The sequence below is a fragment of the Ursus arctos genome, unplaced genomic scaffold (genome assembly GCF_023065955.2).
Source record: "Ursus arctos isolate Adak ecotype North America unplaced genomic scaffold, UrsArc2.0 scaffold_11, whole genome shotgun sequence".
NCBI lineage: Eukaryota > Metazoa > Chordata > Mammalia > Carnivora > Ursidae > Ursus > Ursus arctos.
This window is the reverse complement of record NW_026622775.1, coordinates 21,445,642-21,463,568: the sequence shown is the minus strand read 5'-3', so window position 1 is coordinate 21,463,568 and position 17,927 is coordinate 21,445,642. Positions and strand designations below refer to the sequence as shown.

Sequence of the window (17,927 nt, the reverse complement as noted above, 5' to 3'; positions counted from 1 at the left end):
ATCATGTACTTTTCTTTATAAGCATTCACCAGATTCAGAAGTGTGATCCAAACTTTTTATTAATATCTACATTAAAAATCATGGGAATCATATCAGTAGCTGCAGAAAAAGCATTTGACAAAATCCAACCCCCATTCATGATAAAAACTCCCAGTAAACTAGACACAGAGGGGAACTTCCTCAACTTGATAAAGAATATCTATCTGCAAAAAGCCTACAGCTGTGAAACCAAATGCTTTCCCGGTAGGATCAGGAACAAGGCAATCATGTGCCCTCTCATGACTGCTTTTCGACATCAAGCTGGAAGTACTAGCTAATGCAATTTGACTAAAAAAGGAAATAAAAGTAGTACAGATTGGGAAGGAAGAAATTCTTTTGCAGATGACATGATTGTCTATGTAGAAAACAAGCCAAAAAAGGAACAAAACAAACCGTGGAACAAAGAAGCAATTATAGCATACAAGGTTGCAGGATACAGGGTTAATTTACAAAAGTCGATTGTTTTCCCATATACCAGCAATAAACAAATGGAATTTTATATTAAAAACACAATGCTATTTACCTTAGTACACAAAAAAATTAGTTATATATCTAACAAAATCTATATCAGGAAAACTCTGATGGAAGATATCAAAGAAGTAAATAAATGAAGAGATAGTCCATGTTCATGGATAAAAGACTCAAAATCAAAATGTCAGTTCTTCCCAGCCTAATCTACAGATTTGAGTGCAATCCTAGTCAAAATCCCAGCAAGTTATTTTGTGGATATTGACAGACTGATTCTAAAGTTTATCTGGAGAAAAAGGATAGTATCCAAAATCTATAAAGAACTTAACCAAACTCAACACCCAAAAAACAAATAATCCAGTTAAGAAATGGGCAGAAGATATGAATAGACACTTTTCCAAAGAAGACATCCAGATGGCTAACAGACACATGAAAAGATGCTCAGCATCACTCATTTTCGGGGAAATACAAATCAAAACCATGATGAGATCCCACCTCACACCTGTCATAATGCCTAAAATTAACAGCACAAGAAACGGCAAGTGTTGGTGAGGATGCAGAGAAAGGAGAACACTCTTGCATTGTTGGTGGGAATGCAAACTGGTGCAGCCGCTGTGGAAAACAATATGGAGGTTGCTCAAAATGTTAAAAATAGAACTATGCTATGATCCAGCAGTTGCACTACTAGGTATTTACTCAAAGGATAGAAAAATACAAATTTGAATGGGTACATACACCTCAATGTTTATAGCAGCATTATCAATAATAGCCAAACTATGGAAAGAGTTCAAATGTCCTTTTACTAATGAATGGATAAGGAAGAGGTGGTTGTGTGTGTGTATATAGATATGTACACACACACACACACACACACACACACACACACACTGGAATATTACTCAGCCATCAAAAAGAATGAAATCATGCCTTTTGCAACAACGTGGATGAAGGTAGAGTGTATTATACTAAGCAAAATAAGTCAGAGAAAGACAAATACCATGTGATCTCACTCATATGTGGAATTTAAGAAACAAAACAAATGAACATATGGGAAGGGAGGAAAAAGAGAGAGAGGAAAACAAGCCATAAGAGACTCTTAACAGTAGGGAACAGGGCACCTGGGTGGCTTAGTTGGTTAAGCGTCTGCTTTCAGCTCAGGTCATGATCCCAGGGTCCTGCAATTGAGTCCTGGGTCAGGCTTCCCACTCGGTGGGGAGTCTGCTTCTCCCTCTGCCTCCCCCTCCCCCGCTCATGAGCACACGCATGCAGACTCTTTTTCAAATAAATAAAATCTTTTTTTTTTTTTTAAAGATTTTATTTATTTATTTAACAGAGAGACAGCCAGTGAGAGAGGGAACACAGCAGGGGGAGTGGGAGAGGAAGAAGCAGGCTCATAGCGGAGGAGCCCGATGTGGGACTCGATCCCGGTACGCCGGGATCACGCCCTGAGCCGAAGGCCGACGCTTTAACGACTGCGCTACCCAGGCGCCCCTCAAATAAATAAAATCTTGAAAAAAAAACCAATAGAGAACAAACTGAGGGCCAATGGAGGGAGGTGGGTGAAGAATGGGCTAAATGGGTGATGGGGATTAAGGAAGGTGCTTGTTATGTTGAGCACTGGGTGTTGTATGTAAGTGATAAATCACTGAATTCTCCTGAATCCAATATTGCACTGTATGTTACTAATTAGAATTTAAATAAAAATTCAAAAAATAATGATAATTTTAAAATAAGTAAATAAAGCTTATCTGGAGAAACAAAAGACCCAAAATAGCCAACACAATATTGAAGAAGAACAAAATCAGAGGACTGACACTACCAGATTTCAAGAATTACTATAAAGCTATAATAATCAAGCTACTGTGATACTGGTGAAAAAATAGACAAATACATCAATGGAATAAAATACAGAATCTAGAATGGAATAAAATATAGACCCACATAAATGCAGTCAGCTGATCATTGACAGAGATGCAAAGGCAATACAACGGTGCAAAGACAGTCTTTTTAACAAATGGTGATAGGAAAATTAGACATTCACATGTAAAAGAATGAATATAGACACAGACCTTACACCCTCCAGAAAAATTAATTCAAAATGGGTCACAGACCTAAATGTAAAACCCCAAACTATAAAATTCTTAGAAGGTAAGTAGAAGAAAATCTGGATGATCTTGGGTTAGGCAATGAATTTTTGGATACAACGTCAAAGGCATGACCCATGAAAGAAGCAATTGAGTTGGACTTCATTAAAATGAAAAATTTCTCTGTGAAAGACACTGTCAAGAGAATGAAAATTCAAACCACAGACTGGGAGAAAATATTTGCAAAAGGCACAGCTGATAAAGGACTGTTATACAAAATATACAAAGAACTCCTAAAACTCAACAGTAAGAAAGCAACTCAATTAAAAAGTGGACCAGAGATCTTAACAGACACCCCACCAAAGAAGGTATACAGATGGCATATAAGCATATGAAAAATGCTACACATCATATTTCACCAGGGAAATGCAAACTAAAACAATAATGAACTGCTACTCATTACACCAAATATGTACCAGATATACCTATTACAATGGCCAAAATCCAGAACGCTGACACCACCAAATTCTGGGAAAGATGTGGAGCAACAGGAATTCTCATTCATTGCTGGTGGGAATGCAAAATGGTATAGTCACTTTTGAAAGCCTTTTGATGGTTTCTTACATAACTAAATATACTTTTATCATATGGTCCAACAAGTGCACTCTTTTGTATTTACCCAAAGGAGTTGAAAACTTATATCCACACAAAAACCTGAACATGGATGTTTATAGGAGCTTTCTTCACAGTTGCCAAAACTTGGAAGTAACTAAGATGTCCGTTAGTTAGGCGGATGGACAGATAAACTGGTACATCTAGACAATGGAGTATTATCCAGCACTAAAAACAAATGAACTATCAAGCCATGAGAAGAGATGGAGGAAACTAAAATGCATATTACTAAGTGGAAGAAGCTAGTCTAAAGCGGCTACATACTGTTTGACTCCAACTAACATTCTGGGAAAGGCAAAACTATGGAGACAGTAAAAAGACATTATCAGGGGTTTAGGAGGAGAGAGGGATGAATAAGCATAGGTGAAGCACAGAGGATTTTTAGAACAGTGAAACTACTCTGTATGGTACTGTAACGGTGAGTATATGTCTTTATAAATTTGTCCAAACCCATAAAATGTACAGCACCAGGAGTGAACTCTAATGTAAACTATGGGCTTTGAGTGATAATGTATCAGTGTAGGTTCCTTAGTATTAATAAATGTACCACTACAGTGGGGGATGTTGAAAATGGGGGAGGGCTCTGCATATATGGGGGCAATAGCGGAAATCTCTAACTTCTCAATTTGCTGTTAACCTAAAACTCCTCTAAAAATAGTCTTTTAACAATCACACAAGATGAGTTATGAACATAGGAGAAATCCCAGATTTCACACCATAAAACCGCCTTTTCATAGATTAGCAATTTACTGTATGAACCTATATGGAACATTAAGGTTTCATTTTTTGTATACTAACAATTCTGCTTTAATGAAAGATAATAAATTTAGATTAAGCATCTGATTAGTAACATAGAGTTAAGGGTCTTCATTAGTAACATAGGGTTAAGGGTCTTCATTAGTAACATAGGGTTAAGGGTCTTCATTAGTAACATAGGGTTAAGGGTCTTCATTACATCTGATTAGTAACATAGGGTCTTCATTATAATCAGAATTCATTTGGGTTCACAATTTAGAAGCTCATTTTAAAATTTAAAAATACTGATATACAGTTCTTCTGTAAAGTTACACTAAAGATAATTGAATACTTCTGTAAAGTTACACTAAAGATAATTGAATACTGTACTGCCTGTAAGGAGGTTCATCCAAAGCATAATTTACAATTAGTAGAAAATAATCACACCCATTCTCAAAAATAAATAGATAAAAACAAATAGCTATGAGGAACCAGTCATCATAATGGTTGTTTTCAGTTTTACTGTTAGTTGCAAAATACTAAATTTTAACAACTGATTGATACGCTTGCTCAGTTTTACTGATTAAAACCTTTTGAGCAGAAATGTTTTATGATCTTGTGTCCATTGGCTCTTTTTTCTTTTTTCCTTTTTTTTTTTCAAGAGAAAATGTGAGCGGGGGGGAAGGAGGAGGGGAGAGGGCAGAGGGAGAGGGAGAGAGAGAATCTTGAGCAGACTCCCCACTGAACACAGAGCCCAATGCAGGACTTGATCTCACAACCCTGAGATCATGACCTAGGGCAAAATCAAGAGTCACAAGCTTACCAGCTGAGCCACCGAGGCACTCCTTGGCTCTTTATAAGTTTTGCAAAAAAAAAAAAAAAAAAGATTTAGAATTTATATACCTGTGTGCATGTTAGGCCACAGGTTATCCTCAGGGTGTTGTGTCACTGTCCAGTTCTGTGTTACCTTTTAAATTACATGATAAGAGTGTATGAATAAAACAAAATGAGAAAAGGGTCTCATTTTTTTCTCTCTGGAATCCCTGAACCTCTGTCACCAATTTAGCATGTTTACTTAGAACTCCTGAGATAGGTAGCTCTTTGAAGATGGAGGTTTTTTGTTTTTGTTTAATAATCAGTATGGTCCTGCTGTATTGATAGGGTAAGTACAGTATTGTTTTGAGCAAATCATTTTACTTATCCATTTTTTCTTAAGATTTTACAAATATATTTATTTACAATATGAATTGAATTTGTAGGAGTGTGCTGAAAAGCAAAGCCAAATTGAACGAGCCATTAGGGAGAAAAAAGCAATGGAAGAAGAACTAGAAAAGGTAAAAAAGAAAAAATACCTACCTAAAACTCAACTGCAAATCCTTACTATTACTCTTCGCTTTCATCACACTATCTACTAGCAACCCCTACATTGTAAGTGTTTTTACTTGGAATATATTCACAGTCGCACTTAAATAGTAGTATTGCCTGAATACATTTCTTTATAAGAGTGGCCACAGTATTTGTACTTTTTACTTGAAAGTATGAATTTTATGAAGTAGCTATTTTTCTTGTTTAAACTTCATCCCAATAATAAATTTTACTTGGTCTCCCTTCTGTTTTTAAATTTAATGACAACTTTTATTGGGTTTAAGCCATCTATAAAAACAAGTATATATAACCAGAAAATTGTAACATTACTCTGATTTTAACCTTTTAAAAGTATAGATTTTTATTTCTTAAGTAGGAAAACATTACCCCAATGATATTTGAGAAAAAATAATGTGAAAAGTCAGGAAATATCCCACTCTTTTAAAATGCCTTGGGGGAAAAAGGGAAATGAAACTTGATGCAGCATAATACTGTGTTTTAAGTGTTGCATTAGAAACTTTCATAGAGGTTAAGTAACTTACCCACACTAACAAATACTAAATGGTAGAGTCAGAATTTGATTTTCAAAGAAGAACTATGTAGTATTAAAAGCATGTGATGTATCTGTATTATTGACATAAAAAGATCATGACATCAGATAGTAAGAGTCACTTACAAAGCAGCACATAGCAAAAGTATGTATGTCTTGTTCCAGCTAGAACCTTTATGGTCACCAGTCTCCTGTGAGGTTGGTTCCTTCTGAGTTCCTTCTGTTATGGAATAGGGATCGATCCCATTTGGATTGCTACCTGTTGTACATCATGGCTGGGATGAATTTTTAAAATCATATGGCATAGATTAAATAATAGGCTTAATTGAGGAAATGTAAAACAAGACTAAAGACAACAGGTAAAAAAAAGGCACAGGTCCCTCATTCTCCCACTGTCCCACTGTCTCCCACACAGACAAGTGTGCTGAAGTCAAAGCACTGCTATATAGAGATATAGATAATATAGATATAGATATGTCTGTATTTTAGAGTGGGACATTAACTTGCTGATATTCTACCTTTTTATAGAACAGAAGTGACAAAACAGTCTCTTCAGTGGGAGAAGATACAGGTTGCTTGGCCAGGCAGTCTGGATTTAGAGGGTAGCTATGGGTAGAATTTGTCTGAAAATGTGAGCTGCTTAGCACCTGGATACTTTACAGTTCTTGTGATGTTACAGCCCCTGTGTTGTGGTAGGAAGCCTAGTCTCATAAGAAACTGAGCTTGGGTACACCCACTCCTTTTGGGAAAAGAGGCACCCCCATTTCAGTTAGATTATGGTCTAGTTAACCCAGAGTAAGATTATAGAATCACTTTCAGATAGTTCTGTTTATTGCACCATAGCGTATATCTGTATTTTTTAATATCAGAATACAGAATTGTCTTTTTTTTTTAAGATTTTATTTATTTGAGAGAGAGAACATGCATGAGCAGACTTGCTGCTGAGCAGAGAGCCGAAAGTGGGACTCAATCCCAGGATGCCAAGATCATTACCTGAGCCAAAGGCAGACACTTAACCAACTGAGCCACCCAGGCATGCCTGAATATAGAATTGTCTTGAAGGGTGTTCAAGACAATTTAATCAAAACAGCTTTCTCCAATTGGTGACATTTAGAGTATTTTTTATTTCGGCTATCTTACATTTCTTTTTAAAATATTAAAACCATCCCCAGGACCAAATGGCTTCACAAACATATTCTACCAGACAGTTAAAGAGTTAATACCTATTCTCAAACTATTCCAAAAAACAGAGAAGGAAGGAAACCTTCCAAATTCACTCTCTGAGGCCAGCATAAAGATACTACTAAAAAGAACTGCAGGCCCATATCCCTGTTGAACATGGGTGTAAAAATTCTCAATAAAAATACTAGCAAACTGAATCCAGCAATACATTAAAAAAATCATTCACCATGATCAAGTGAGATTTATTCCTGGTGGTTCAATATTTGCAAATCAATCAACATGATACATCATGTTAATAAAAGAAAGGATAAAATAAATAAAAATTTAAAAAATAAGATATTAAAACTATTTAAATAGTTTACAGTGAGCATGAATACTTTCAAAAAATAAGCAATTTTTATATGTCAGTTTTCAGCATTTTATTTTATAAATATGAAATAACCAAAATTACTGATGTCTTACTATGTGGCAATGGGAACAGATGAACACATGATTATGAAGTTTTATTTATCATTGATTTCAGTTTCTAAACTGTGTAATTTCTTAAGACAGTTTTCTTCTGTAAGGTAATATACATATAATCATCTTTTACAGATTTACCGTGAAGGCAGAGTAAATGAAAGTGATTACAGAAAACTGGAAGAAATGCACCAAAGATGCCTGGTTGCAGAGCGTTCAAAAGATGATCTTCAACTAAGACTTAAGGCAACAGAAAATAAAATAAAGCAACTTGAAATAAAGTAAGTTATTCTTTTCTGTTTTCTGTTAACGTTTTCAGAATTCATATGCTTTCTGATAGACTCTTTACTTTTTTTAAATAGGACTTTCATATATGTTGAAAAAAAAACTTTTTAGCACCAAATAGGATTTTTTTAAGCTTCTTTTTTTTTTTTTTTAAGATTTTATTTATTTATTTTACAGAGAGAGAGTACAAACAGGGAGAGCACCAGTCAGAGAGAGAGGGATAATCAGGCCCCCTGCTGAGCAAGGAGCCCGATGCGGGCTCAATCCCAGGACCCTGGGATCATGATCTGAGCCAAAGGCAGACGCTTAACCAACTGAGCCACCCAGGCGCCCTTTAAGCTTATTTCTGAAAACTAATTTCCTCAGGAAGAAAAGATTTAACAGTATTACACCATTTTATTTTAGATTTCTCCATTCTGGCAGTTAAATAGAATGCTCGGGGAGCCTGGGTGGTACAGCGGTTAAGCGTCTGCCTTCAGCTCAGGGCGTGATCCCGGCGATCTGGGATCGAGCCCCACATCAGGCTCTTCCGCTATGAGCCTGCTTCTTCCTCTCCCACTCCCCCTGCTTGTGTTCCCTCTCTCGCTGGCTGTCTCTATCTCTGTCGAATAAATAAATAAAATCTTTTAAAAAAAAAAAAAAAAGAATGCTCATAAGATTGGGTTTTTTCATACTAACTATGCAGGTTTTACAGTAGCTTCCTTATAATTATTGCTTTTATACTCAGTTTATTCTTAACATTTTTTTTGTTACTGAATATTTTATAATAATCCATCATGTTTATTTATTACATTGTCTATTAAAATGGTAAATTTATAGTCTGGCATATCCCTTCTGAATAATTTTCTACCTTTTCCCCCCAGAGTGTTACTTAATACGGTAAAACTTAATTTGAATTGCATGAAATCTCAATCTGTTACAGAATATGTTTAATAGATATTTTAAAAATAAAGACTAATAATGTCAGCAATACAGTGGAATGAATTGGAGGTACCCAGCCCATGTCCCTCCACAGAAAAATATATGAAAGGCATCCCTAGACAAAAGTGCCTTTGTGAGAGCTTTGGGATCCAGGTGGGAGATTACAAAACACTGTTGAAGCCCAAAAACAGGGAGGGAAGCTTGCACACCAGTGGCAGTGCACTCTATGGTCCTGTCTATGGACCAGAGCAGCCCCATGTCCCTATAGTCTTGGCTCTAGCCCTACTTGTCCACAGTCCTATACCTGGCCCCCTCCACTAAGGGACTCAGCAGAAGCCATCCCTGTGGGTACTTCAGGTAACAGGTCCGCCAGCCTCAGAGCTGACTGTCGTCCCAGCATCTAGGCTCTAGTTCCACTCTCCTATGGTCTGGAGGCGGTTCTGTCCCCTCAGGAACCAGCCCAGTGAACTGATGGGAGTACTTACTAATAGTTGCCCAGCAGAAGTCACACCTGTCTGCAGACGTAACAAAAACCACAAGACATGGATCCAGCACTTCTCTACCACAGTTTGAGGTAGTCTTTCATGGCCAGGGAGCCACCCAAAAGACCCAGCAGAAGCCACACTTGTAGATGCTTCTAGTTACACACCCAGTGACCTCAGACCTGACTGCAATCCCTGAGGCAGTCTTGTGACCCAGCTTTAGTCCCACTCTACCACAGTCCAAAAGCAGTCCTACCCACCCATGGACCAGCCCAGTGACATCACAGGAAGGACCCTTAGGAACCCATGGGACACAGCACCTGACTGTGCCCCTGATTACATGCTTGCCAGCCATGAACCTAGCAATAGACACATGACATGGTTTCAGTCTTGCTCAACCACAATCCCAGAAGCAGCCCCATCAGTTGTAGGACTTGGTGGGAGAAAGTCTACCTGCCAAAATCAGTCTGTAAAGACTGGAAGAGGAATCTGCTTCTTCAAATACACAGATACCAAGAAAGAATCAGGCAAATATGTCAACAACAAAGGAAACTAATAAAGCTATCTAACTGACCCAAAAGAAATGGAGATCCATGAACTGCTTGACAAAAATTTTAAGTGTTGTCTTAAAATCAGTGGACTATGAAAGAACATTATTCAGCTAAATAAAATCAGAAAAATGATACATGAACAAAATGAGAAGTTTAACAAAGAAATAGAAACCATTAAAAAGAAGCAAACAGAAATCCTGGAGCTGAAGAACTGAACTGAAAAATTCTGTAGAGTTTCAGCAGCAGACTTGATCACGCAGAAGAAAATCAGCAAACTTGAAGGTAGCTGGTTTGAAATCATCCAGTTAGAAGAAGAAAGAATGAAAGAGTGAAGAAAACCTACAGGAGTTATAGAACATCTTAAAGTAAACCAATATACACATTATGAAAATAGAAGGAGCACAGAATGAAAAAGGAACAGAAAGTTTATAAAGAAATAATAATAGAATACTTCCAAAATCTGGGGAGGGAGTTGACATCCAGATCCATGACACCCAAAGAATCACAAATAAGCTCAACATCAAGAGGTCTTCACTTAGACACATTCTAATCAAATTGCCAAAAATAAAAGAATTTTGAAAACAGGAAGTGATTCATCACCTACAAGGGACTCCCCCACAACCCCTATAAAACTATCAATGGATTTCTTAGAAGAAACCTTGTAGCAGAGAGAGAGTGGTATAATATATTCAAAGTACTGAAAGAAAAAAAACTGCAAACCAGGAATACTATACCCAGCAAGGTTGTTCATCAGAAATGAAGGAGAGATTAAGAATTTTCTAAGACAAAGCTCAAAAGCTGGTGCATCGCCATTAGAGTTGCTGTATAAGAAATGCTAGGGGCGGGGCGCCTGGGTGGCACAGCGGTTAAGCGTCTGCCTTCAGCTCAGGGCGTGATCCTGGCATTATGGGATCGAGCCCCACATCGGGCTCCTCCGCTATGAGCCTGCTTCTTCCTCTCCCACTCCCCCTGCTTGTGTTCCCTCTCTCGCTGGCTGTCTCTGTCTCTGTCGAATAAATAAATAAAATCTTTAAAAAAAAAAAAAAAAAAAGAAATGCTAGGGGCGCCTGGGTGGCACAGCGGTTAAGCGTCTGCCTTCGGCTCAGGGCGTGATCCTGGCGTTACGGGATCGAGCCCCACATCAGGCTCCTCCGCTATGAGCCTGCTTCTTCCTCTCCCACTCCCCCTGCTTGTGTTCCCTCTCTCGCTGGCTGTCTCTATCTCTGTCAAATAAATAAATAAAATCTTAAAAAAAAAAAAAAGAAATGCTAAAGCGTTTTTCTAGTGGAAATGAAAGGATACTAATTAGCAGCATAAAAATATATGAAAGTGTAAAACTCACTGGTAAAAGTAGGTAATGGTCAAACTCAGAATACTCTGAATATAGTAGTAGTATATAAATCACTTTTAACTCTAATATAGAAGTTAAAAGATAAGAGTATTAAAAATAATAGAGGCACAATAATGTGTTAATTGATATACAATATAAAAATATGTATAACATCAGTAACAAAAATGTGAGCCTCATGCTAATCAGAAAACAATGTAGACACACAAAAGATAAAGAGAAAGGAATGAAAGCAACTACTATAAAAATTCAACAAATCACAAAAAAACACAACTAAAATAGGAATAAAGGAATAAACTGTTTCTGCAAAACAGAAAACAGTTAACAAAATCACAGTAGTTATTATCTGTTAATAATTACTTTTAAGTGGGGGCGCCTGGGTGGCACAGCGGTTAAGCATCTGCCTTCGGCTCAGGGCGTGATCCCGGCGTTACGGGATCGAGCCCCACATCAGGCTCCTCCGCTATGAGCCTGCTTCTTCCTCTCCCACTCCCCCTGCTTGTGTTCCCTCTCTCACTGGCTGTCTCTATCTCTGTCAAATAAATAAATAAAATCTTTAAAAAAAAAAAATTACTTTTAAGTGGATTAAATTACCTAATCAGAGGGGTCGGAAAAAGATGGCAGAAGAGTAGGGGACCTTTTTTCAGCTGGTCCCCTGAATCGAGCTGGACATCTACTAGATCATTCTAAACACCCATGAAATCAGCCCGAGACGTAGGAAGATACATCAGGATCTCTACAAACGAACATCCCCAGTGCTAAGTATTGAGGTGCGAAGCGGGGAGCCGTGAATCCCCGCACAGATATCGGAAGATAAACAGAAGGGGGAAGGAGCTGCCAAGCACAGGCGCTGGGAAGCAGTAGCCACCTGCACTGGGGAGCGGGCCGGACTTGTGGACCAGAACCCACAGGAAAGCAGACTGAGACTGTGAGCCCAGGAACATGCACACAACCAGACTGAAAACCGGAGCTCCGGAGCACACACTCAAACTGGACTGAAACCGGGAGCTCAGGAGCACACGCATGTCCAAACTGAAAACCAGAGCTCCAGAGCACACACTTGAACTAGACTGTATCCGGGAGCTTGGGAGGGAGCGTGCGCACAACCAGACTGAAAACCGGTTCTCCGGAGTGCACGCGAACCACACTGAAACAGGGAGCTTGGGAGCGCACGCGCGAGACCGGGGGTAGCTTGCAGTGTTAGAAGCGCAAAGGACAGAGACGTGCCAACCCTGGAAGCGAGGGCTGGGAGAGTGGCTATGGGACACATAACCCCGAACGCTGCGGGGTTTTTAGCAGCACCAATAGAAACAGAGTTAAAAGTGGCCAGGAGAGCTCAGTGGAGAGCGGACTGCAATCTCTCTGTTCTGAGACAGAGGCTGAGATTCGGCCAATGCTGCTCTGACTCTCAGAAGAGTCACAGAAAACCGCCAGGGAAAGCTGCCAGAGAACAAAAGCCCGGAAATACCAGTTCACATTGTGCCCATCCCCATCCCCCCTCTCAGGGGACGCAGCAACTCTACCCAAAGAGGGTTGCCTGAGTATCAGTGCGGCAGGCCCCTCCCCCCAGAAGGCAGGCTGAAAAATCAAGAAGCCCACATCCCTAAGGTCATTATGAAACAAGTGCACATTGCCTAGGTCCTGGTCAATAATTTGGACTCTGTACATCCCCGCAACCTCTCCTCATCAGAATGACGAGGAAGAGAAATCTCCCCCAACAGAGAAAAGATACAGAGTCGGCAGCCTCTGCCACAGAACTAATGGATATGGATATAACCAAATTGTCAGAAATGTAGTTCAGAGTAACAATGGTCAAGATGATGTGTAGCCTTGAAAAAAATATAAACGAAAATATTAACAAGAATATAGAATCTCTAAGGGCGGAAATGAGAGTGAATCTGGCAGAAATTAAAAATGCTATGAATGCAGTCTAAACTAGAAGCTCTGACGGCCAGGGTAAATGAGGCAGAAGAACGAATTAGTGAATTGGAAGATGGGATGGTGGAAGAGAAGGAAAAAACAGAAACTTGGCTCAAAAAAATCCAATCTCAAGAATGTAGATTACGGGAGATTACTAACTCAATGAAACTTTCCAATGTCAGAATCATCGGCATCCCCAAGGGGGTGGAGAAAGAGAGAGGTCTAGAAGAGATATTTGAACAAATTGTAGCTGAGAACTTCCCTAATCTAGCAAAGGAAACAAGCATTTGTGTCCAAGAGGCAGGACCCCTCCCAAGACCAATGAGAATAGACCTACACCACGCCACATCATAGTGCAATTCACGAATATTAGATCCAAGGATACAGTCTTGAAAGCGGTCAGGGGGAAGAAAATCCTTACGTACAGAGGGAGGAACTTCAGAATAACGTCAGACCTGTCTACAGAAACCTGGCAAGCCAGGAGAGGTTGGCAAGGTATTTTCAGAGCTCTAACTGAGAAGAACATGCAGCCGAGGATCCTTTGTTCAGCAAGGCTGTCATTCAGAATTGATGGACAGACAAAGACCTTCTAAGACTGGCAGAAACTGAAAGAATATGTGACTACCAAGCCAGCCCTACAAGAAATATTAGGGGGGGGGGTTCTATAAAAGTAAAAAGACCCCAAGAGGGATACACAACAGAAATATTACAATCTATAGAAACAGAGACTTCACAGGCAACATGACATCATTAAAATCATATCTCTCAATAATCACTCTCAATGTGAATGATCTAAATGCTCCCATAAAATGCCACAGGGTTGCAGCTTGGATAAAAAGACATGACCCATCCATTTGCTGTCTACAAGAGACTCATTTTGAACCTAAAGATACATCCAGACTGAAAGTGAAAGGATGGAAAACCATTTTTCATGCCAATGGACATAAAAGAAAGCTGGGGTAGCAGTTCTCATATCAGACAGATTAGATTTTAAAGACTGTAGTTAGAGATACAGAAGGACACCATATTATTCTTAAAGGATGTATCCAACATATGGATATGACAATTATAAATATCTATGCCCCCAACAGGGGAGCAGCTAGATACACAAGCCAACTCTTAACCGGAATAAAGAGACATATAGATAATAATATGTTAATAGTAGGGTACCCCAACACTCCACTCTCAACAATAGACAAATCACCTAAGCAGAAAATCAACAAAGAAACAAGAGCTTTGAACGACATACTGGACCAGATAGACCTCATAGATATATATAGAACACTACACCCCAGAACAACAGAATACTCATTCTTTTCGAATGCACATGGAACTTTCTCCAGAATAGACCATATACTGGGTCACAAAACAGGTCTCAACTGATACCAAAAGACTGAGTTTATTCCCTGCATATTCTTAGACCACAGTGCTTTGAAAGTGGAACTCAATCACAAGGAAAAATTTGGAAGAAACTCAAACACTTGGAAACTAAGAACCATCCTGCTCAAGAAAGCCTGGGTAAACCAGGAAATTAAAAATCAGTTTAAACAATTTTTGGAGACCAAAGAAAATGAAAACACATCGGTCCAAAACCTATGGGACACTGCAAAGGCAGTCCTAAGGGGAAAATACATAGCCATCCAAGCCTTGCTCAAAAGAACAGAAGAATCTAAAATGCAGTTTTTATATTCTTACCTCAAGAAGCTGGAGCTGGAACAGAAGAACAAGCCTAACCCACGCACCAGAAGGCAGTTGATCAAGATTAGAGCAGAGATCAATGAATTAGAAACCAGGAGCACAGTAGAGCAGATCAACAAAACTAGAAGCTTGTTCTTTGGAAGAATAAATAAGATCGATAAGCCACTGGCCAGACTTATTCAAAAGAATAGAGAAAGGACCCAAATTAATAAAATTATGAACGAAAGGGGAGAGATCATGACCAACACCAATGAAATAGGAAGGATCATTGGAAACTTGTATCAACAGCTTTATGCCAATAAATTAAACAACCTGGAAGAAATGGATGCCTTCCTGGAAACCTATAAACTACCAAGACTGAAACAGGAAGAAATTGATTATTTAAACAGACCGGTTAATTATGAAGAGATTGAAGCAGTGATCAAAACCTCCCCAAAAACAAGAGTCCAGGGCCTGATGGATTCCCCGGGGAATTCTACCAAACATTCAAAGGAGAAATAATACCTATTCTCCTGAAGTTGTTTCAGAAAATAGAAACAGAAGGAAAACTACCAAACTCATTCTATGAGGCCAGTATTCCCTTGATCCCCAAACCAGGCAAAGACCCCATCAAAAAGAAGAATTACAGACCGATTTCCCTGATGAATACGGACGCCAAAATTCTCAACAAGATCCTAGCTAATAGGATCCCACAGTACATTAAAAGGATTATTCATCAAGACCAAGTGGGATTCATCCCTGGGATGCAAGGGTGGTTCAACATTCGCAAATTGATCAGTGTGATAGATCACATCAACAAGAAAAGACTCCAGAACCATATGAGCCTCTCAATTGATGCAGAAAAAGCATTTGACAAAATACAGCATCCTTTCCTGATTAAAACCCTTCAGAGTGTAGGGATAGAGGGTACATTCCTCAATTTCATAAAAACCATCTATGAAAAGCCTACAGCGAATATCATTCTCAATGGGGAAAAGCTGGAAGCCTTTCCCTTAAGACCAGGAACATGACAAGGATGCCCACTCTCGCCATTATTATTCAACATAGTACTAGAAGTCCTTGCAACAGCAATCAGACAACAAAAAGGGATAAAAGGTATCCAAATTGGCAAAGAAGAAGTCAAACTGTCTCTCTCCACAGATGACATGATACTCTATATAGAAAACCCAAAAGACTCCACCCCCAAACTACTAGAACTTATAGAACAATTCAGTAATGTGGCGGGATACAAAATCAATGCTCAGAAATCAGTTGCATTTCTATACATGAACAATGAGACTGAAGAAAGAGAAATTAGGGAATCCATTCCACTTACAATAGTGCCAAAAATCATACGTTATCTCGGAATTAACTTAACCAGAGACGTAAAGGACCTATATTCTAGAAACTACAAATCACTCTTGAAAGACATTGAAGAAGACACAAAAGGATGGAAAAATATCCCATGCTCATGGATTGGAAGAATAAACATAGTTAAAATGTCTATGCTACCCAGAGCAATCTACACTTTCATTGCCATCCCAATCAAAATACCAACAACATTTTTCAAAGAACTGGAACAAACAGCCCTTAAACTTGTGTGGAACCAGGAAAGGCCCTGAATCGCCAAGGAATTGTTGAAAAGGAAAAACAAAGCTAGGGGCATCACGTTGCCGGATTTCAAGCTATACTACAAAGCTGTGATCACTAAGACAGCATGGTACTGGCACAAAAACAGACACATAGACCAATGGAACAGAATAGAGAACCCAGAAATGGACCCTTGGCTCTATGGGCAACTAATCTTTGACAAAGCAGGAAAAAACATCCAGTGGAAGAAAGACAGTCTCTTCAATAAATGGTGCTGGGAAAATTAGACAGCTATATACAAAAGAATGAAACTTGATCACTCTCTCACACCACACGCAAAGATAAACTCCAAATGGATGAAAGACCTCAATGTGAGACAGGAATCTACCAAAATCGTAGAGGAGAACATAGGCTACAACCTCTTTGACATCGGCCACAGCAACTTTTTTCATGACACATCTCCAAAGGCAAGAGAAACAAAAGATAAAATGAACTTGTGGGACTTCATGAAGATAAAAAGCTTCTGCACAGCCAAGGAAACAGTCAAAAAAACTAAGAGGCAGCCCACAGAATGGGAGAAGATATTTGCAAATAACACTACAGATAAAAGACTGGTGTCCAAGATCTACAAAGAACTTCTCAAACTCAATACACGAGAAACAAATAAATCAAAAAATGGGCAGAAGCTATGAACAGACACTTTTCCAATGAAGACATACAACTGGCTAACAGACACATGAAAAAATGTTCAAAATCATTAGTCATCAGGGAAATTCAAATCAAAACCACATTGAGATACCACCTTACACCAATTAGAATGGTAAAAATTGACAAGGCAAGAAACAACAAATGTCAGAGAGGATGTGGAGAAAGGGGATCCCTCTTACACTCTTGGTGGGAATGCAAGTTGGTACAGCCACTTTGGAAAACAGTGTGGAGGTCACTTAAAAAGTTAAAAATAGAGCTACGCTATTATCCAGCAATTACACTACTGGGTATTTACCCCAAAGCTGCAGATGTAGTGAAGAGAAGGACCATATGCACCCCAATGTTCATAGCAGCATTGTCCACAATAGCTAATTGTGGAAGGAGCTGAGTGCCCCTCAACAGATGACTGGATTAAGAAGATGTGGTCCATATATACAATGGAATATTACTCAGCCATCAGAAAGAACAATTACCCATCATTTGCAGCAACATGGATGGGACTGGAGGAGGTTATGCTAAGTGAAATAAGTCAAGCAGAGAAAGACAATTATCATATGGTTTCATTCATTTATGGAACATAAGAAATAGCAGGAAGATCAGTAGGAGAAGGAAGGGAAGAATGAAGGGGGGTATACAGAAGGGGGAATGAAGCATGAGAGACAATGGAATCTGGAAAACAAACTGAGGATTTCAGAGGGGAGGTGCGTGGGGGATTGGGATAGGCCAGTGATGGGTATAAAGGAGGGCACATATTGCAATGAGCACTGGGTGTTATACGCAAATAGCGAATCGTGGAACACTACATTAAAAACTAAGGACATATTGTATGGTGACTAACATAACATAATAAAAAGTTATTATATAAAAAAATAAAATGTAACTGGGTAAAAA

At 38.9% G+C, this 17,927-nt stretch overlaps 1 protein-coding gene across 4 annotated transcripts in view; it reads left to right on the top strand.

Moving 5' to 3' along the window:
- SCLT1 (sodium channel and clathrin linker 1) overlaps positions 1-17,927 on the top strand; it is a 193,736-nt gene that overhangs the window by 115,016 nt on the left and 60,793 nt on the right. For 3 of the 4 annotated variants that reach the window (XM_026499334.4, XM_057310066.1, XM_048212355.2), the window contains 2 exons: positions 5,258-5,332; positions 7,690-7,835. In XM_026499334.4, coding sequence (XP_026355119.2) covers positions 5,258-5,332; positions 7,690-7,835 — 221 coding nt within the window. The remainder of the gene's footprint in view (positions 1-5,257; positions 5,333-7,689; positions 7,836-17,927) is intronic. The other variant, XM_057310067.1, reaches the window with a different exon arrangement.